The sequence below is a fragment of the Hyla sarda genome, chromosome 3, assembly GCF_029499605.1.
Source record: "Hyla sarda isolate aHylSar1 chromosome 3, aHylSar1.hap1, whole genome shotgun sequence".
NCBI classification, from domain to species: Eukaryota; Metazoa; Chordata; class Amphibia; order Anura; family Hylidae; genus Hyla; species Hyla sarda.
In genome coordinates this window covers 237,629,283-237,651,801 of record NC_079191.1, presented here as the reverse complement: position 1 = coordinate 237,651,801, position 22,519 = coordinate 237,629,283, and the positions used below count along the sequence as shown (strand labels likewise).

At 43.0% G+C, this 22,519-nt stretch overlaps 1 protein-coding gene across 2 annotated transcripts in view; it reads left to right on the top strand.

The window, feature by feature from the left end:
* CD164 (CD164 molecule) overlaps nucleotides 1-22,519 on the top strand; it is a 35,492-nt gene that overhangs the window by 4,151 nt on the left and 8,822 nt on the right. For both annotated transcript variants that reach the window (XM_056566287.1, XM_056566288.1), the window contains exons 2-5: nucleotides 10,221-10,295; nucleotides 20,012-20,074; nucleotides 20,554-20,601; nucleotides 21,013-21,066. In XM_056566287.1, coding sequence (XP_056422262.1) covers nucleotides 10,221-10,295; nucleotides 20,012-20,074; nucleotides 20,554-20,601; nucleotides 21,013-21,066 — 240 coding nt within the window. The remainder of the gene's footprint in view (nucleotides 1-10,220; nucleotides 10,296-20,011; nucleotides 20,075-20,553; nucleotides 20,602-21,012; nucleotides 21,067-22,519) is intronic.

Sequence of the window (22,519 nt, the reverse complement as noted above, 5' to 3'; positions counted from 1 at the left end):
AAGTAAAAAAATGTGAAAAACCCCCTCCCCCAATAAAAAACGTAAATTGTCCCATTTTTCCTATTTCACCCCCAAAAAGTGTTAAAACAAAATATTTTATATACATATTTGGTATTGCCACGTGCGTAAATATCTGAACTATTAAAATAAAATGTTAATGATACCGTACAGTGAATGGCGTGAACGTAAAAATAAAAAAAGTCCAAAATAGATGCTTTTTTACAACATTTTATTCCCAAAAAATTTATAAAAAATGGATTAAAAGTTCTATATAGGCAAATATATATACGGCGCAAAAAATGAGCCCTCATGCCGCCGCTTATACGGAAAAATGAAAAAGTTATAGGTCTTCAAAATAGGGGGATTTTAAACATACTAATTTGGTTAAAAAGTTTGTGATTTTTTTTAAGCGCAACAGTAATTGAAAAGTATGTTATCATGGGTATAATTTTAATCGTATTGACCCAAAGACTAAAGAACACGTCATTTTTACCGTAAATTGTACGGCGCGAAAGCAAAACCTTCCAAAATTGGCAAAATTACATTTTATGGTAAAGTGAGTGATGGCATTACAACGAAAAACTGGTCGCGCAAAAAACAAGCCCTCATACTAGTCTGTGGAGGAAAATATAAAAGAGTTATGATTTTTGAGTGAAAATGTGAAAAAAGAAAAAAGCTCCACATAATTTGTAGCCCAATTTCTCCAGAATAAGGATATACCCCATATATGGTGGTAAAGCACTATGCGGGTGCAAAACAGGGTTTAGGAGTGAGACAGCACCAATGAGATTTGAGGCCTACAGTGGTGATTTGCACTGCAAAGGCCGAGGATCTGACATAAAATCAAAAAAAAAAACTGGCACACAATTGACCACAATTTTTAAACAACACCCATCAAGGAAGGTAACAAGGGGTTCAGTGAGTACTTACACCTCAATAGTTTTTTTGAACAATGGGTCATAAATTGAATATTTAGATTTTCAACCTATGCTCTGCTTCATCATTCTGTAAACAACTAACACATGACTCCGAATTGTTGCCTGGAAATACGACAGAGCTCATGAGCGAGAACTCTTCGCATATGAGGCATATGTTTGTTACAGACCTAACTGATGGTTATATACAGTTATGGCCGTAAATGTTGTCACCCCTGAAATTTTTCAAGAAAATTAAGTATTTCTCACAGAAAAGGATTGCAGTAGTAAATATTTTTCTATACACATGTTTATTCCCTTTGTGTGTATTGGAACTAAACCAAAAAATGGAGGAAAAAAGCAAATTGGACATAATGTCGCACCAAACTCCAAAAATGGGGTAGACACAATTTTTGGCACCCTTAACTTAATATTTGGTTGCACACCCTTGCGGAAAAATAACTGAAATCAGTTGCTTCCTATAACCATCAATAAGCTTCTTACACCTCTCAGCCAGAATGTTGGACCACTCTTCCTTTGCAAACTGCTCCAGGTCTCTCTTATTGGAAGGGCGCCTTTTCCCAACAACAATTTTGAGATCTCTCCACAGGTGTTCAATGGGATTTAGTTCTAGACTCATTGCTGGCCACTTCAGAACTCTACATCACTTTGTTGCCATCCATTTCTGGGGGCTTTTTGACATATGTTTGGGGTCATTATCCTGCCATAAGACCCAAGATCTCGGACGCAAACCCAGCTTTTTGACATTGGGCTGTACAGTGGGACCCAAAATCTGTTGGTAATCCTCAGATTTCATGATGCCTTGCACACATTCAAGGCACCCAGTGCCAGAGGCAGCAAAACAACCCCAAAACATCAATGAACCTCCACCATATTTCACTGTAGGTACTGTGGTCTCTTCTTTGTAGGCCTCATTCTGTTTTCGGTAAACAGTAGAATGATGTGCTTTACCAAAAAGCTCTATCTTGGTCTCATCTGTCCACAAGACTTTTTCCCAGAAGGATTTTGACTTACTCAAGTTCATTCTGGCAAAATGTAGTCTTGCTTTTTTATGTCTCTGTGTCAGCAGTGGGGTCCTACTGGGTCTCCTGCCATAGCGTTTCATTTCATTTAAATGTTGTCTGATAGTTTGAGCTGACACTGATGCTCCCTGAGCCTGCAGGAAGGCTTAAATATCTTTGGAACTTGTTTGGGGCTGCTTATCCACCATCCAGACTATCCTGCGTTGACACCTTTCAGCAATTTCTCTCTTCTGTCCACTCCCAGGGAGATTAGCTACAGTGCCATTGGTTGCAAACTTATTGATAATGTTGCGCACTGTTGACAAAGGCAAATCTAGATCTCTGGAGATGGACTTGTAACCTTGAGATTGTTGATATTTTTCCACATTTTTGACTCTCAAGTCCTCAGACAGTTCTTCTCTCCTCTTTCTGTTGTCCATGCTTAGTGTGGCGCACACAGACACACAATGCAAAGACTACGTGAACTTCTCTCCTTTTTTATCTGCTTTCAGGTGTGATTTTTATAATGCCCACACCTGTTACTTTGCCCCAGGCGAGTTTAAAGGAGCATCACATGCTTGAACCAATCTTATTTTTCCACAATTTTTAAAGGGTGCCAATAATTTTGTCCAGCCCATTTTTGGAGTTTGATGTGACATTATGTCCAATTTGCTTTTTTTCCTCCCTTTTTTGGCTTAGTTCCAATATGCACAAAGGGAATAAACTTGTTAATAGCAAAACATATGTTACTGCAATCCTTTTCTGTGAGAAATACTTCATTTTCTAGAAAAAAAAAATCAGGGGTGCCAACATTTACGGCCATGACTGTACATTCAGAGGAAAATACAAGAAAGGAAGAAAATTCAAGAAAGGAACATATGAGCCTATTACAAACAGTACACCCCCTAGGGAAGGTGTATAGTGGGAAAGTAGTCATTTGGAACAGACTGTGTTCCCCAAATTTTTTTTTCCAGGAATGGATGAAGTGTAGTTTGGGGAAAATGAAAATTGCTATCTTACTACTGATATGCCAATTATTTTCCCAGTATGATGACCCAGAGTATAGCCAAATTATGCCTGCCGCAAACCCTCTGGTAATGTGATGTGTGTGGTCGTCTCTATTCTGTTACCTCAAATGCGCACCCCGCTCAGGTGGGGAAAGAGCTCTGCGCATTTGAGGCAACTTGCAATCCCCCAATGCTGATGACTCTGTGTCCCATGACCCATTTTTTTTTTTTTTTTTTTTTGGGGGGGGGGGGGGGGGTTTATTTGGTTTTAAAATTTGGGAGACAATGTACTATGGACTGGTACATTGGAGTAGAATTCTGGGGAATTAAAATTAGGGAAAAGGATTGAAAATGTAATGCTCCGTGGAAGTGTGATACTCCCTGAAGCAATCTCTAATGCAGAGGCCTGGATGATCGGGGCAAGTGTCACACTAACTGGTGGTGTCCTTCCGAATCCCCCTCCTGTGACACACTCTGCATTTTTTTTTGGCGACCGCCCCTTCTTTCCAGTATGGGGGACCTCACCTGGAAAGTGTTGGCCGGGGACGATCCGGGCGCCTGTAGTTCCAGAAGTCCTCTCACCCGCTCTTTGGCGGTCACTAAAGATTAGGGCCTTTAGAACTTCCTCTTGGAACTGGAGGAATGTCTCTGTGTTGCCAGTGTACTGGGACAGTACAAAAGAGTTGTACATGGAAACCTGTCCCATGTAGCCCGCAACTTTTATGTGCCATGTCAGTGTTTTCCACATGGCATCATATGACTTGAGGACTTGATCAGAGAGATCAACTCCCCCCCCCCCCCCCCCCCCCCCCCCCCCATATACCGATTGTATTCCAGAATACAATCAGGCTTGAGGATTGGTCCCGTGGTACCTCGCACAAGGACAGGGGTGCCGCCGTTTCCATGAATTGTGGACAGCATAAGGACATCCCTCTTATCCTTATACCTGACCAGCAACAGGTTTTGACGGGAAAAGGCACGGGACTCACCCCAGGGTATAGGGGTGTGTGTGGGGGATGGGTTGGAAGGCCTCTTTGATTCTTCTGGACTGTCCCACAAGTGACCGTGGATCTGGCGGCAAGGGATGTGAAGAGAGGGATACTAGTATAAAAGTTATCCAAGTAACACAGGGTCAGGAGCAGAGGAGGTTTGCGGTCCCGCATGGCAGCAACTCCGCCGCCTTGGTGGCTCATCATCAGAAGATGATGAGGAGAACAAGGAAGAAATAAGAAATGTGGGGTCTTACTCATCCTCTGCGGCACTTTCAGTGTCGGAGGCAAGTAAGGCACATACCTCCTCTGCTGAAAATACCCTGCGGGCCATTTCCCTACTGTAATGGGGGGTGAAGTGTATGTATGTGTGGAGGAAAAACTTTATTCATGTATGTGCTGCATGTGGTGTGTGCTTTACTTCCTGCCCTACCCTAACCCACCACCTAACTAAACAAAAATATAAAATAAAGCTAAAAAAAATAAATAAATAAATAAAAAAAGCTAGCACAAAAAGCCCTGCTCAAAAAAAGTGTTTACCTAATCAGGGGTGCGCTTTGATTAGTGCTTGGTGGTGGCAGGGGGGCACAGAAGTCAATGGGGGTCCTTACCACTCAACCCAGAATACTGGCTGGTGGCACCACCTAAAACCTGAAAAAAAGCACCTGCCTGAACCCAAAAAACACTGATCAGTGATAGCGGTTGGGCAGTGCCACCAGTAGCAGGCCTGTGCTGTGTGGACGGGACCGTACCTGTGTGTAATATAGGTGCAAAAAAAATAAAAAAAAAAAAATTTTTAAATATTCTTATAATCCCAGAAAAAGCGCCTGCACCACAAAAAACGATGATTAGTACTACAGGACTGATCAGCAGTCAGTGGGCGATCAGCTAATGGTGGCGGGCCGCCCTTTTATACAGAAGAGGGCCCAGCCACACGATTAGCAAAAAAAAAAAGGTCTGCACCCCCCCAAAAAAGAAACACTGGGGGCAGACCGCAGCGACCCTGTAGGGCCCGAATCACGTAGCCAAAGGTGCTACGGACCCACGGACACCTACAGATGGTACGCTGAAAAACATTTATTTTTTTTCACCTAAGGCTCTGTCCCTGCCTAACTAAAGCGTTCCCTAATCAATACACAATGCCAGATAGCACTTTTTTTCTCTGAGGGGGGAAGATGGCAGCACGGGGCTCTGTCCTGATCACCAGCTCACAGAAGTGTGGTGGGCAGAACGGAGCAACATGCTCCTACATCCTCCTCCCCCCCCCCCCCTCCCCATACTGCCGTGATTGGTGCTGTCATTACGACCTCCCAATCACAGCTGTCCTGGGGGGTGGCAACACTGCCACCTCCTAATACAGTAATGAGAGAGATTGGTGGTGTACATTACACCACTGGTCACTCTCCTTTTCTGGGTCAGATCGTCAGTCTGAATGGGGTGGGGGGGGGGGGGGGTGTTCAGGACCCTCCTTGGCAATATGCCGGGATGCCTGCTGAACAGTCTTGTCCCCACCCGGCGAGCAGCGGAGACCGGAGAATCGCAGGGCTTACCTGTATGCTGCGTCCCTGCATCCTTAAATGGTTAAGTGCTGATTCATATGGTCATGCTCCCTGGGATCAATACTGAGTAACTAGGACCATCCCACAGTAAGCCCAATGATCAAAAATAGAATATTGCTGCTAAAAATAGCTATGTGCTTACGGCCTCGGAGTGCACTAAAATTGCAATCGCATCTCACGGGTTCCCCAGAACATATGGACAAAACAATTCTCCCAATGCATTTCCATCTCTAGTATTAAATACAGTGCAGGATCCTTCTTTCAGTCAGGGCCAAACAGGAAACCAAAATGCAAATATGATTGGGAAGCTTCAATACAGGTTTTGATGTGGTGGTCGGTGGATTCCTGCTATGCGGAGCTAAATTGCCAGATTAGTCATCAAAATCTTACATCACTTTTATGTTTCAGATTTTTTTTTTTTCTTCTGATTTTACTCTACTATTATCTGTGAATTCAGAACATTTTGGCAGATAGTTGTTAGACCCATGAAGAAACTTTCCTGGAGAGATTGTTTGTTCCTTTTGAGTCATTAAATGTGTATGATCAGTTTAAACAAATGTAAGAGGCAATATAAACTGAAATGTGTATGGCCACGAAAAAATCATCAGTTCATCCATCAACCTACCTCTATCTAATGTGTATTCTCAACAGTAAGCCAGTCATGCACATAAAATAAGCATTGGCCAGAATCTAAGGGATTAAAGGGGTTCTCCACTGCCCTGACTTCCGGAGCTCCGCTCGCAGCAGCCGGAAGTTTATTACTCCGAACGCTGTGTGCGGGCTTCCGTGTTCGAGGCCGCCCCCTCGTGACGTCACGCCCACCCCATCGTGACTGCTGTCACGCCCCCTTCCCATAGACTTTCACAAGGGGGCGGCCTTGAACATGGAAGCCCGCACACAGCGTTCGGAGTAATAAACTTCCGGACGCTGCGAGAGGAGCTCCGGAAGGCAGGGCGTTGGAGAACCCCTTTGAAGGGGTACTCCGGTGAAAAACTTTTATTTATTTATTTTTTTTTTTTTTAATCAACTGGTGCCAGAAAGTTAAACTGATTTGTAAATTAGAAATAATAAATGGGAATACAGACCTCTAGATACACATATGGTGGTGTTCTGTATGTAAATAGCTGGAAATCTATGATGAATGTTAGGATAAAATGATAGTGTTCAAGATATGATAATTACTATATATAACCATATATACCATAAATAGATAATATAATAATAATAATGCAGGCTAAGTAATTATAATAATAATAATGTAAATTTTAATTATTAAATATTAAAAGTGAGGCTGTGCAGGGCCCTTGCACTATAAGACATAAAAAATAGAAAATAAAAATAGATATTAAAAATAGATATAGGCAATTTAAATATACGTTGATATAAAAATTGCTGGAAATTTGAGATAATCAGTCCCCAATATTAACAGCTTTATAGGATGGATAAATCAATGCTTAATTAGTGAATTAGTGAATGGAGGAGTTATAGTACTCTAGATAAAGTTCAAGTCCTATGCAATATATGAGATCTTCCGCTGTATCATTGAAGATCAAGTGCTATACAGTACATATAGAGATCCTCCGCTGTATCAGTTAGGACTTTGACGCAAGATAATTGTAGCTAATGCAGCAGATGTATCAAAAATGAAAGTTATTGGTGCACGGCACCGCTCAACGCTTCTACTGATGCGCTCCGATGTTCTGTGCGGTCCTTCTCCTTCCCGGGCTGGTACAGCTCGACAGCTAGCTTGATGAAAGAGCCTGGGATCTCCCAGCGCTGGCTCTGCAACTGGAAACCGGGAGCTGGTGAATGCCGTAGAGCCGGTGTAGTGCACTGGGGGGAGGCTGCACTTTGGTGGTCTGGAGGCTGGCACAGATCTGCGTCTGGCCCGTAGGTAGTGGTGGCGAGTGCAGGTGAGCGGTGGTTGCCCTAGGAGGAAGGCAGAGCCGCGTCCCCGTGTTGAAATGCGCGCTCCTGGGCTATGCAGTGGTCCCAAAATTGGGGGGTTCCAGCAGTTGCAAATAGGTTTTGCTGGTTGGAGGTGGACTGAATATCTCCAATGTGGGTGTAGAAACTGCTTTGTTTTTGGGGTGCCTTACTAATTGATTGAGGACAACTGGATCTTTATAGGGGTTTATTACAAGCTACACATATACATATAAATAATAAGGGGGATTCTAACTAATTAAGGGATAGGGGTGCAAGGAAGAGGGGGAGGTGATAGGAAGGGGGAAGGAAGTGCTCTCTCTCTATCTCATCATCCTATAAGTAACACATATATAGCAGTCATCCACACACATAACCCATACATTGCCCATCCCAAGACATCTCCATGGCCAATCAGAACAGTTACAGTTTATTTGCATTGCAATCAGTTCTTGTCCTTTTGATGTCTTCTTGAGTGAGGGGGGGGGGGGGTCTTCTTTGTTGTCCCATACTGTGTTGACAGATATCCTAGTTTCCTTGAGAACCACACCTTGGTGGGCTGACAGGATGATATGCAGTCCATTGTATCCCACACCGCAGGGGCTGGTTTTATGGCTTATATTATTGGAGGTAACAGGAACTGTAGCTCCCCTCCATTCTTATCACTCAGGTGTCAGGCTTATCGTATGGCTTTAAACAGGATGAAAGCAAATGATTGTCTCCTGGAGCCAGTCCTGCAGACACCCTACACCCATTCCATCCATGAAATTCCACTGCATTCCATTATATTTGAGTCCATAATAAAAACACATCAAAATTATATAAGTGTGGCCAATGTTGGCTGCAACAGTGGGTATAGTGCCAAACGCTTTTCGGGGTGTCCCCTTCTTCAGTGGCTATATATTTATAAAGTATAAATTATATATTATATTAGCTATATATTTATATATTATAAATATATAGCCACTGTTGGCTGTCTGGGCATGCTGGGATTTGTAGTTTTGCAACAGCTGGAGGTACCCTGGTTGGGAAACACTGCTGCAGAGGGAGAGCAGCATACAGGAAGACTGGCAGAAGCAGAGTCCTGGCCAGGCTTCATGTGACATCATGCCTGCCGGGACCCGCCTCCTTCCGCCCCTCAGAAAGACAGTGCTCCTGAGCTAATGAAGAGGGATAAAAAAAGGTATTTCCACAGCGTTTTAAACCTCAATAAACACAGGGATAGGCATAGTTAGAGTAAGGGACAGATGGGGAGGGGGATCAGGGATAGTTTAGTTGATGACAGGTACTCTTTAAACTTACCTTTGAGCACCATTAGTTTGTTTCATTAGTTTAATAAATACCAATAAAAGTTAAGTTTTAGGGACTCCTACCATATAGGGACATCTGTATCCCAGGCTACGTGCTCTGGGGTAATTGTGTTTCATAGTTAATCAGATCCCGGACGTCCTTTTAGGGCATTTGTGGACGAGTAGAAACTTCTGGTTGATAAAGTGAAAATTTATGAACTCGTAGCTTTAAAGGGGAAAAAAATTTCAAGAGTGGAAAAAGTGGGATTAGGATGAAAATATTGCTTTTTAGTTTTTTCTCTCCCATGGTGGTCAGGGCTGGGGTGGGGTGGGGGTTAGTGGGTGAGGGGTATAGAAAAGGGAAATGTATATGCTAATAGAGGTTCATGCATTCTTATCGAATTACCTCTTTTTGTATTTGCGATATCATTGTATTAAAAATAATAAAAATGACTAAATTAAAAAATTTAAAATAGGATCTATGGGGCTTCACAGATAGCATGGCTGTCCTAAGGTTATGAAACGCATTTTATATTTAAAGGGTACCTCTCATCAAATAAACTTTTGATATATTTTAGATTAATGAATGTTGAATAACTTTCCAATAGCATGTTAATGAAAAATATGCTTCTTTCTATTGTATTTTTCCCGATCAGTCCTGTCAGCAAGCATTTCTGACTCATGCTGGAGTCCTAAACACTCAGAGCTGCCAGCCTGCTTTGTTCACAGCCAAACAGGCTGTGAACAAAGCAGGCTGGCAGCTCTGAGTGTTCTCCTTTGTGAACAAAGCAGACTGGCAGCTCGTAGTGTTTAGGACTTCAGCATGAGTCTGAAATGCTTGCTGCCAGGACTGGTAGGGAGACCCCTAGTGGTCATTTCTTCAAAGTGGAAAATTTAAATAGAAAGAAGCATATTTTTTTTAATAACATGCAATTGTAAAGTTATTCTGCATACATTAATCTATAATATATCAAAAGTTTTTTTGATGAGAGGTACCCTTTAAGGTGTTGTCAGTGTTGTCAAATGCTGAGGTTATGTTTATTGATCTATTGATCTGTTGGACATGTGCAAAGGTTCTGCCAACTAGCCAAGGGTTTTTATTTTTTATTTATTTTTTGGCTTAAAAAAAAAAAAATATTGCCATTGGTCACTGTTTCTAAAGCTGGTCTTATACTTTGGCACATGCTACTGAATATTCAGAGCTGAACATCTGTACAGTAGCATAGTATACAGTACATAGCAGGATTGCACATACCTCCTTTTATAATGCTGACTTTCCATTATGGACTGGCATCTAGGTAACACTGGAACCAAGTTGTTATGAATAAATACAGGCTTTTGTGTGCACTAGGTCATTATTTTGAAAACTAGTGTAATTTTGTCACTGGAAGCTGAATTTTTTTTTTTACATGTGAACAGCGTCTTCTGTACTTACAAATGTAAATAGTGTCGTGCCTTGACGTACTCTGGTGTTCTCAAAGTTTTCTTGATGATTTTATTTTGTTTTCTTGCAGATGCTTGTGAAGTTGAAAAGTCATGTTCTTCCTGTGTTAATGTCACAGGGTGTTTTTGGTTAAGCTGTAATAACGGTAAGTTCTGATACATTTTGGCCTTGTTATCTAGTACATAGTAATTCATTACATTAACCTATAAAACATCAAAAAAATTTTCCTGTGTTGTTTATAATATTTTTTAGGGCCGGTACCGATAACTTATACCGATATTCCGGTATAAGTTATCGGCTATTTATCCACCTCAAACCCCCCCTCCCCGCGACACCGCTGCAGATCATTGATTTAAAGCGGGTGCTTTAAATCAATGAACTGCAGCGGCTTTTGTGGTGCCAGAGACCGCCGCCACCCGCTTCTCTCCCCCTGCCTGTCCTGGGGTCCTCCTGAGTCCTACCACCGCCACTGCCCCCCCTACCTATCGTCTACCCAGAGACCGCCGCAGCCAGCTTCTCTCCCCCTGCTAGTCCTTAATCCAACCACCGCCGCTGCCCCATTGCCTCCCCCATTCCCGGTTTTACAATTCCCTGTTCCCGAGGTACGCGCTACTTCAGGCTCCTGCGGCATCCTGAGCTGTCACTGTGCGCACTGACGGTGACGTCGCGTTGAGGACGTCACACTGTGTGCTGCGCAATGACGAGTAACCAAGTACGCCGCAGGACCCAGAAGTAGCACGGGCCTCGGGAACAGGTAATTATAAAACCGGGGATGGGGGAGGCAATGGGGCAGCGGCGGCGGATTCTGGCCGATGCGGTGGTGGGGGCAGTGCAGGGGGCAGGGCATTATCGGATTATCGGCAAGGTAATTGCCGATAACGTCCAAAATCGTGGATATCGTCCAAACCGATAATCGGTCGATCACTAATACTTTTACGTTTATAACACCATGTTAAAGTGAATGCCCAAGTTTTTTTACATTGCATTGGCCGCCACTGTATATGGAGCAGGCTTATAGGCTCCATGTTGAATGATTTGATGTACATAGAGGACCTCACTCTATCCTTACATGAGTTTCACATGAGATTTCAGATGACTTGGTATACATGACATCTGGTGGGTCCACCCTTATTTGACTATACCTCCTAACAATCCCTCAACCACAACCCCCTTTTTTTTTTTTCTTCCCTCTCTCCGTGTCCCTTCCTCGCCCTTAATCTCTCTTTTTTTTTTCAATTTGCTACCTCATTGCTTCTTATACTTCTCACCTTTGAAAAAAAAAAAAGTAAAACAGAAATAAATAAAACTTTCAAGGCTGGTTGAATGAGGAAGCCCAGTCCCCTCTAAATTCATATGGGTTCTGTTCTTCTAATGTGATACTTTGAATTTTCGCAATTGCTGTTTGTTTTCATTTATTTTTTTGTGTAAAGAATTGATGTTTGTTTTGGACACCAAGGATCTGTGACTACTTTTGGTTCAAAAATTACAAAAATGATAGTGCCTAAAACATAACTTTTAGTGAGTGTTTGTATCTAAAAACACACCAAAATTCTAAGTGAGCACGTCACCGTTTAAAACAAGTATTAAACAGCAAGCTGATAACTTGATCTGAGCCAGTAGTCACCCGGACTCGAACAATTTTGCTACGCTAGGACCTGTTCACATATGGACAGATAGACGCTATGCTACCGCCTTCAACGCGTTTCTGTTACTCTGTAATGAGTGATGTAATCAGGATGGCGGAATGCCTTTTTAGATGTATACATATTGATAGCAATAACTCATGACCAGGAGCAGTTGTCTATATCTCCCGTATACAAATAATTGCGCAGCACAGTGAAGTAATAAAATATCTATATTATCCACTGTCTATCCACAGACATATAATTGGATATTTCCCATTCGCATTAGCTTAGTTTCACTATTATACGATCATTACAAAAGCCCTGTGGAGTGGAAAAGTTTTTTTTCCTGTAAGAAAATCAACAGAGAGACATCATATTGGTTCCAAGCGACTGGAGTTGTCCGTCATATAACTTGGATACCTAGAAAAAAGGAAAGACCTAAAGTGGCTAGTCTCTCAATCCTATGTCGTGTGAAGAAAAGTTTTTATACAGCGATGCTGTTACTCACTGCAACGTGCCTCTCTTCATACTCTGGCTGCTGAGCAGAACCTGCCGTGTGCAGGGAGCCGTGACTGTCCGGCTACTGGTGCTCACGCTCAGTTACAGTGGCGTCTTGCCTCATATCCTGCTCCGGCAATCCCACGTCAGCTTTGGACGTTGACACGGAGGTGAGTCCTGGGAATCCCTTGTACACAGGGATTCCCTGCTGACCTATGTCAGAGTCCGCAATCAGCATGTGAGGCTGTATCTCAAAGAATCTACTTACGGTCTCTGTTATAACTCTTTACAAACACTGCACATATTCATGCCTCAGTATTCACGTTATATTTGGAGGAGTACTAAGCAGATCAAATCAATCAGAGTTAATCCCTTCTAAATCGGACAGGGGGTGTGTCCACAGTTGACGTGGGATTGCCGGAACAGGATATGAGGCAAGACGCCAGTGTAACTGAGCGCGAGCAGCAGTAGCCGGACAGTCACGGCTCTCTGCACACGGCAGGTTCTGCTCAGCAGCCAGAGAATGAAGAGAGGCACGTTGCAGTGAGTAACAGCATCGTTGTATAAAAACTTTTCTTCACAGGACATCGTATTGAGAGACTAGCCACTGTATGTCTTTCCTTTTTTCTAGGTATCCAAGTTATGTGACGGACAACTCCAGTTGCTTGGAACCAATATGTCTGTCTCTCTGTTGATTTTCTTACAGGAAAAACTTTTCACTTCACAGGGCTTTTGTAATGATCGCATAATAGTGAAACTGAGCTAATGCAAATGGGGAATATCCAATTATATGTCTGTGGATAGACAGTGTGTAATATACAGCAACAGAAGAATGCAGCAGCACACTGCCAGCACAAGGATATAGGTGAATCATGAACATGCAGATAAAACATGGAGAGCTATACAGCTTTGGTGTAATAGATGCAAATGTGAAACTATGAGATAGTGAGGCACTTAACTCGCAAATTTGTCTCCGCCGGCGGTCAAATAGCTTGGACCGTCCCACCGCGATAAGGTGGCCTCATTGGGACGGACCCTACACTGTGAATATGCCTCTGTGTGAACAGTTCAGTAAGCATGGCAGGATCTGGAACATCCAAGACACCTTATATACACACCTGATAGAGGTGGGTGGGGTGCAAGGCCAACATGGAGGTAGCCACTCCCCCGTATGTGCAATACAGACAAAGAATAAGTCAGCCAGGACTTTAGTTGATACCAAACTATTATATGGACCTGGCCTGCAGGTGCACGCTAATAGGCTAGATATACAGCAACAGAAGAATGCAGCAGCACACTGCCAGCACAAGGCAATAGGTGAAACATGAACATGCAGATAAAACATGGAGAGCTATACAGCTATGGCCAGGTCCATATAATAGTTTGGTATCAACTAAAGTGCTGGCTGACTTATTCTTTGTCAGTGTGTAATATAGATATTTTATTACTTCACTGTGCTGCGCAATTATTTGTATACGGGAGATATAGACAACTGCTCCTGGTCATGAGTTATTGCTATCAATATATATACATCTAAAAAGGCATTCCGCCATCCTGATGATGTCACTCATTACAGAGTAGCAGAAACGCGTTGAAGACGGTAGCATAGCGGCTATCTGTCCATATGTGAACAGGTCCTAGCGTAGCAACATTGTTTGAGTCTGGGTGATTACTGGCTCAGATCAAGTTATCGGCTTGCTGTTTTAATAATTGTTTTAAATGGTGACGAGCTCACTTAGAATTTTGGTGTGTTTTAGGCACTATCTATCATTTTTGTAATTTTTGGTTCTGTTTGCTGGATAGTACCACTTAGTGGGGTGGATGAGGCCAATACTACACTCATCACAATTATTGATTTACTACTTTTGGTTCTAAATAAATAATTTAAATTAAAAGGGAGAGAATTATCCCTCCTTTAGTAAATTTTATAGTAAGCTCTGTGCATTCCCGTAGGCAGTTCTTTTTCCCCAGCATTGGTATAACACAGACTCTCCCATCAGATACAGAAACACAATTAATCACACTAGAGAACATGTTTTCGCTAATCCATAGTCCAGTGATGGCATGCCTGGCATTTCACATGGCGATCTTAGGCTTATGCAGCTACTCTGCTATGAAAACCCATATTTCATGAAGATCCAGAGGCTCCCTCAGATCACTTTAATGGGCAGCCTGGACCCTTGCTCTTCTAGACTTGTCTGTTTCATAATAGGACAGTCTAGGGCAGGGGTACTCAGCTACTTTTAGTAGGGGTCCACTTATCCAGGTCTACATCCGGTAAAGGTCCGAGATGAACGCTAAGACCTGGTTCACATCTAGCGGCCGCAGTGCCGTGCAAGAAATGGGCGCTGCCTGTTGTAGAATATTATTATTACTCTAATAATAAGTCCTAATCACTCCCCAACTGCCTCACCCTGTGCTCCTGGTATAAGTCTGCCACACACTGTGCCTCTGAATATGTCACTGCCACACACTGCCTCTGAATATATTGCTGCTACACACTGTGCCATTGGTATAATATTGTCACGCACTGTGCCCGTGGTATAATACTGCCACACACTTTGCCCATGAATATAATACTGCCACATGCTGTGTAGCTAAATAAAAAGCTGCCACACACCGTGCCCTTGAGTATAATGCTGCCACACACCATGCCCCTGAGTATAATGCTGCCATACACCGTGCCCCTGAGTATAATGCTGCCACACACTGTGCCATTAAATATAATACTGCCACACACTTTGCTCCTGAATATACGGTAATACACCCACATAACGTGCTCCTGAATATAATACTGCCACATGCTGTCTGCCCCCCATATGAACTGTGCCACTATGTCTGCCCCCCATATGAACTGTGCCACTATGTCTGCCCCCCATATGAACTGTGCCTCTGTCTGACCCCCACATGAACTGTGCCTCTGTCTGCCCCCCCATATGAACTGTGCCTCTGTCTGCCCCCCCCATATGAACTGTGCCTCTGTCTGCCCCCCCTATGAACTGTGCCTATGTCAGCCCCCCCTATGAACTGTGCCTATGTCAGCCCCCCCCCATATGAACTGTGCCTCTGTCTGCCCCCCCCCCTCATATGAACTGTGCCTCTGTCTGACCCCCCCCCCCCCCCCCCATATGAACTCAGCCTCTGTCGGGGCCCCCCATATGAAATATGCCTCTGTCTGCCCCCCCCCCATATGAACTGTGCCTCTATGTCGCCCCCCCCCCCCCATATGAACTGTGCCTCTGTCTTACCCCCCCCATTGGACATAATGTCACACCAAATGCCCAAAAATGGGCTGGACAAAATTATTGGCACCCTTAACTTAATATTTGGTTGCACACTCTTTGGAAAAAATAACTGAAATCAGTCGCTTCCTATAACCATCAATAAGCTTCTTACACCTCTCAGCCGGAATGTTGGACCACTCTTCCTTTGCAAACTGCTCCAGGTCTCTCTTATTGGAAGGGCACCTTTTCCCAACAGCAATTTTAAGATTTCTCCACAGGTGTTCAATGGGATTTAGATCTGGGCTCATTGCTGGCCACTTCAGAACTCTCCAGCGCTTTGTTGCCATCCATTTCTGGGTGCTTTTTGACGTATGTTTGGGGTCATTTTCCTGCTGGAAGACCCAAGATCTCCGACGCAAACCCAGCTTTCTGACACTGGGCTGTACAGTGCTACCCAAACTCCGCTATTAATCCTCAGATTTCATGATGCCTTGCACACATTCAAAGCACCCAGTGCCAAAGGCAGCAAAACAACCCCAAAACCTCATTGAACCTCCACCATATTTCACTGTAGGTACTATGTTCTTTTCTTTGTAGGCCTAATTCTGTTTTTGGTAAACAGTAGAATGATGTGATTTACCAAAAAGCTCTATCTTGGTCCACAAGACATTTTCCCAGAAGGAATTTGGCTTACTCAAGTTCATTTTTGCAAAATGTAGTCTTGCTTTTTTATGTCTCTGTGTCAGCAGTGGGGTCCTCTGGATCTCCTGCCATAGCGTTTCATTTCATTTAAATGTCGATGAATAGTTTGTGACTGACACTGATCCTCTGTGAGCCTGCAGGACAGCTTGAATATCTTTGGAACTTGTTTGGGGTTGCTTATCCACCATCCGGACTATCCTGCATTGACACCTTTCATCAATTTTTCTCTTCAGTCCACGACCAGGGAGATTAGCTACAGTGCCATGGGTTGCAAACTTCTTGATAATTTTGCGCACTGTGGACAAAGGCAAATCTAGATCTCTGGAGATGGACTTGTAACCTTGAGATTGTCGATATTTTTCCATAATTTTGGTTCTCAAGTCCTCACAGTTCTCTTCCCCTCTTTCTGTTGTCCATGTGCGGCACACACAGACACACAATGCAAAGACTAAGTGAACTTCTCTCCTTTTTATCTGCTTTAAAGGGTAGCTCCCACCATCCTATTTTTTTCTGTCCCTGCCTATTGCCAATCTATCCCTAACCCCCTCCCTGCTTTTAATTTTTATTTTTACTATATTAAAAATGCCTTTTGGCTGCCTGGCAGTGTCCTCACTACCAGGCAGACTTCCCCAGCAGGCACCACGTCACTGACGCCTGCTGGGGGGGACTTCCGCCCTTAGTTCATCTACACAGGGTGCCTCCAGCTGTTTCATCACTACAACTCCCAGCTTGCCCTGACATCTATTGGCTGTCAGGGCATGCTGGGAGTTGTAGTATTGAAACAGCTGGAGGCACCCTGTGTGGATAAACTATTAGTTAATTACATGCAGCGCTAGCCCGTCCCCTCAGTCTCCCTCCCCCTCCCCTCCCGCGCCATACCCCGTTCCCTCCATCACAAACCCCCCCCCCCCCCCATTACACTTACTGCAGAGTCCGGCAGCGGGCATGCAGGGACAGCGGCGGAGGCGGCGATGTGCGGGAGGAGTGGCCGGGGAGCCAATGCGCTCGCTCCCTGCCTGTCTGATTGACAGGCAGGGAGTGAGCGCAGGCTGAATGAAAAAGGACCGATGCCCGGCCGCATCAGTCCTTTTTCAGGCGTGACGTCACGCCAGGCTGCAGCCGGACACAAGGAGAGAGACCCCTAGTGGCCGGTTTTCAAATGTAAATTAAACAATTTTAATTAAAAAAATAAAAGTATATTAGAGATATGTTGTAGTACATAAGTACTACAACATATCAAAAAATAAAGTTGGTGACAGTGCCCATTTAAGGTGTGATTTTTATGTTGCCTACACCTGTTACTTGAGTTTAAATGTCCAGCCCATTTTTATAGTCTGGCGTGACATTATGTCCAATTAGCTTTTTTTCCTCCCTTTTTTTTTGTTTAGTTCCAATACATACAAAGGGAATAAACATGTGTATAGCAAAACATGTGTTAATGCAATCCTTTTCTGTGTGAAATACTTCATTTTCTTGAAAAATTTCGGGGGTGCCAACAATTACGGCCATGACTGGATGAACTGTGCCTCTGTCTGCCCCCCCAATATGATCTGTGCCTCTGTTTGCTCTGCCCCTCATATGAACTGTGCCTCTGTCTGCCCCTCATATCAAATGTGCCTGTCTCCCCCCCCCCCCCCCCCATATGAACTATGCCTCGGTCTTCCCCCCCCCCCCATATGAACTGTGCCTCTATGTCTGCCCTCCCAAATGAACTGTGCCACTATGTCTGCCCTCCCATATGAACTGTGCCACTGTGTGCCCTCCCATATGAACTGTGCCTATGTGTCTGCCCCCCATATGAACTGTGCCTTTGTGTCTGCCCCCCCATATGAACTGTGCCTATGTGTCTGCCCCCCATATGAACTGTGCCTTTGTGTCTGCCCCCCCATATGAACTGTGCCTTTGTGTCTGCCCCCCATATGAACTGTGCCTTTGTGTCTGCCCCCCCATATGAACTGTGCCTTTGTGTCTGCACCCCCAATATGAACTGTGCCTTTGTGTCTGCCCCCCCCCCCATATGAACTGTGCCTCTATGAGCTGTCCCCCCCATATGAAAGGTGCATATGAACTAGTAACTCTCCAACTGTTTGCTACAGCTGGAGAGTCACTGGTTCAAATGCACCTTTCATATGGGGGGGGGGGACAGCTCATAGAGGCACAGTTCATATGGGGGGGGGGTAGACACTCCCATCAAAACCCCAACTCTCATCATGCACAGACAGAAGAACATGATGGGAGTTTCGAAACAACTGTAGAGATAAAAGTTAAGAAACACATGTAAAGTACTCCACTGTCCCAGAGCTGGTTTTCTGCCCAAGGTCCCGCGCTTCTCTGGCCCGCACTGCTCTGGCCTCTTCTACTTAGGCCTGTTTAGAGCAGATGATGCAGGCAGCTCTAATCACGCTGCCTGCATCATAGGGGAAGCGCTTACCGGTCAGGAAGTGTTCCCTCGCTCCTGCGGCACACAGCTATTCAATTGTATCGGTGTTAGACACCGATGCATATGAATGCCGGGACAGAGGATGCCTCCTCTGGCTGGTTCCCTGAAATGGCCGGAGTGCCAGATGACTCGCGGCCCTGATCTGGACCACAGTCCGCCAGGGAATGGCCCTTTCCTACTTCATTTTATAGCCACAAAAAATTATTCATATGAATATATGAAAATAATACAGGATTCTAAATGTGTGCAACATTCTTACACAGTATGGGGGAATTGTTACTTGGTTTTACCCTATTTTTGTGGTGTTGATTTGTCATATGATTAGTCTCAGATGCTGTTTAGCAACTTTTTATTGCAACTTTTTCTTTAGATGCTTTTTCTAAAATTGTGTAGCTATGCCACAGTCTGGTTAACTTTTTGCAGTGGTCATGAATTTATGATGTGCGTTTTGTTGAAAAGCCCTCAATTTGTCGCAAATATCCCTGGTCTGACTTACAAAGCTGACTGTGGACAGCGTTATCATCCAGAAAGAAGAAGATGGCAGCACTCACCATTGTAGTGGATCAATATCTTCTTTATTACCGTGCAAAAAACTTACAACATGGGCAGCCGGACACGGACACCAACATTGATAAGGCAGAATGGCTGACAGCTTTGCGCGTGCGCAACGCGCGCTTCATCAGACCCTGGGTCAGGTCGTTTACCTCACCCTTGATAAATTCACCCCTGTGTATCCATATCATATACACCACCATATTACATTTTAGAAGTTATTGCAAATTTATTAAAAAGGAAAGGAAAAAAAAATTCACCTACGGTAGAATAAGTATTCCGACCCTTTGCTGTGACCTTAAAGTCCATTATTAGAAATGCTGCTTTTTTTTTTTTTTTTCCTCCCAAAAACAGTACCACTCCTGTCCACAGCTCAGTCCCATTCACTTCAATGGAGCTGAGCTGCAATACCAGACACAGCCTGTGGACAAGAGTGGTCAAGAGCAGCATTTTTCATATATTGGACACTCCCTTTAAGCTCTGGGGGGCCTCCCATTTTTCTTAATCATATTTGAGATGTTTCTGCACCTTGATTGGAGTTGGTTGCACATGATTTGTAAGGCAGCTTTCACTCTATCGAATTCTCAGTTTTTTAAATGTCCTTTATAATGACCCATTAACAAAACCTTTAAAAACGGCAATTCCAAAATCCCATTTATAGTCTATGGGAAGAGCATTGGAATTAGACAGTATTCATAAACCTGGCCCAGTATGTTTTGCCCCCTTAACTCTGATACTCTATGGTTTATGATATTGTATTTACTTTGGATTTTTAGATGTAGCAATTTCTGAAACTTAATGATGTTATTTACTACCTTAGGCTTGACGGAAACCTGTTCAAATGATTCATCTGAAGCCAACTGCTCTGTTCAATCTTGTCAAGGTAATGTCTATTCTTCCCATTTATTAGTTTTGATTGTATAATTGTCCAGGCATATAACATTAGGGCCCTATTACACGGGCTTACATGCCCTTTACGAGGCGTGACCATCTTAAGGTCATTCAGCCCGGACAGTCTCTATTACATCTATATTTTAGTGATCAGCTGGAAAACAAGCATCTACTTTCATCAGCTGATTGCTGGACCTATTACTAAGCGCGACATTAGCCTGTTTTGTCAATATTAAGGCACTTTTTTTCCCCCCCAAGACAGCAGATTAATGGAGTGTATATTTATGTGTATTAAGAACAAGAAACCCAGTTTGAAAGGTTCTCTGCAGAAAGTATGTGCTCCACTCACGAGCAGTAGGAGCATGTCAACCATTAAAGTTTTTTTTAATTATTTGGAGACTTTCTAGCTTTTTCATGATTCTGGTGTGAAATCACAGGAATATAAATGTTTTTTTTTTTTTTTTTTTGTAGTTCCATCCACAGCTCCAACCACAGCACCAACCACAGCTACTTCAGCAGGTAAAGAACATCATTTTCAGTTTACTATGGTTTAGAAGATATTGCATTCACATTGACCTGCCACTGCCTTTAGGGCCCTTTTGAAATGAGCAAAGTTGCATCAGTAAAGGAGAGCCAATTTCACTCACAGAGCCTTCACAAAGTTTGATCAGTCTAGCGGCCCTTCACATCACCTGTTTACATGCAGCAATGTGTGGCCGATAACTATGATTTTATTGGAAAATAAAATAGTCATTCAGACCTTCAGCAGTCAGTGCCACACAAATTCATGCAATGCCTGGTTTTCCAGCTCAGCCGATCTTGTTCTTATGATCAGTGGTAGAATAACCATTCACCATTTACTTACCGTAGGTTTAGCAATGTTTTATCAATGTGTAAAACTAAAGCTGCTGCTGTGTCTTTTTTGTACAGCTGAATCGGCAACAAATATAACTGCAAATACTACTGCATCTACCTCAGCCACAGGTGAGTACTTTGGAAAAAAAAAATCTGTGTCTGCTGTATGTTTTCTATAAAGAATAACATTAAGGGTACGTTCCCACACGGCGTATTTTGCTACGTATTTGCTGCGTATTTGGTGCTGCGTATTTTCCTACCCATTGATTTCAACAGAGAAAATAAAATACGCAGCAGCAAATACGCAGCAAATATGCCGTGTGGGAATGTACCCTTAAAATTACTGTTTTTCCTAAAAAAAAAAAATCTAAAGTACTAAATGTATTAAGTGTGAAGAGGATCTTAAACATGCCACATTGGTAAACCTCTTCTTGCAGCAGAGAATCTATATTACATTTTCAAGGGCATTTTAGACAAATTTTGGTTAAACTGTGCTTGTAGTAAGCCAATCTTCTTAGAGGCATGAGGTTCTTTGCCAAGTAACTAGTTAGGGGTTGTATTTACTATCTAATATTTGTACCATGGTTTTCTTGTATACTTTAACTACTACTTACCTCAGATTTCCTCTTTATTTCTAAACTCCTGGAATGTTCATTATACCCTTGCCTAACCAGCTATGTCTCTGCTAACTTTTCTCAACCCTCTAGGCTATGTGCACACTGTTCTATTAAACTCAATGGTAAAATATTCCTAAGTTCTAAAATATAGCTTTACAGCCGGGTTTGTTATGGCCATATGCAAAGGAAGAGTGGTCCAACATTCCGGCTGAGAGGTGTAAGAAGCTTATTGATATTATAGGAAGCGACTGATCTCAGTTATTTTTTCCAAAGGGTGTGCAACCAAATATTAAGTTAAGGGTGCCAATAATTTTGCCCAGACCATTTTTGGAGTTTGGTGTGACATTATGTCCAATTTGCTTTTTTTCCTCCCTTTTTTGGTTTAGTTCCAACACACACAAAGGGAATAAACATGTGTATAGCAAAACATATGTTACTGCAATCCTTTTCTGTGAGAAATACTTAATTTTCTTGAAAAAATTTCAGGGTTTCCAACATTTACGGCCATGACTGTATGTGCTACAATATGGCAGTATTTTGGCACACTTTTTTATGTTTATGTATTTTGGACTATTGCTACAGTCCAAAAAAGTGAAGAAAATACATTCCAAAAAATGGCTGCATTTTATGCATGAAAAAAATAAATCCCAGAAAAACATTTGAAAAGGTCAGACAAAAAATTTTTTGAAAAATAAAAATAAAAAAGTTGACTTCAGGGGCAGGGCTTTAATCCATGTGAAATTCCAGCCAGCCCTCACTTACCTGATGACTCATCTGTGACATCATGTTCACATGACATCACAGGAAATAAAGAGATCACATGCAGAGTAGTCTTGCAACCTAGACTGAGAACACAAGAAGCACTGGAAATGAAAAATAACAAGCCAATGTTTTTTTGACCCGCAAAATAAGACTCTTGATTCTGTACTTTACACTATAAAGAAACTGCTCTTGCTCAAGTGTCT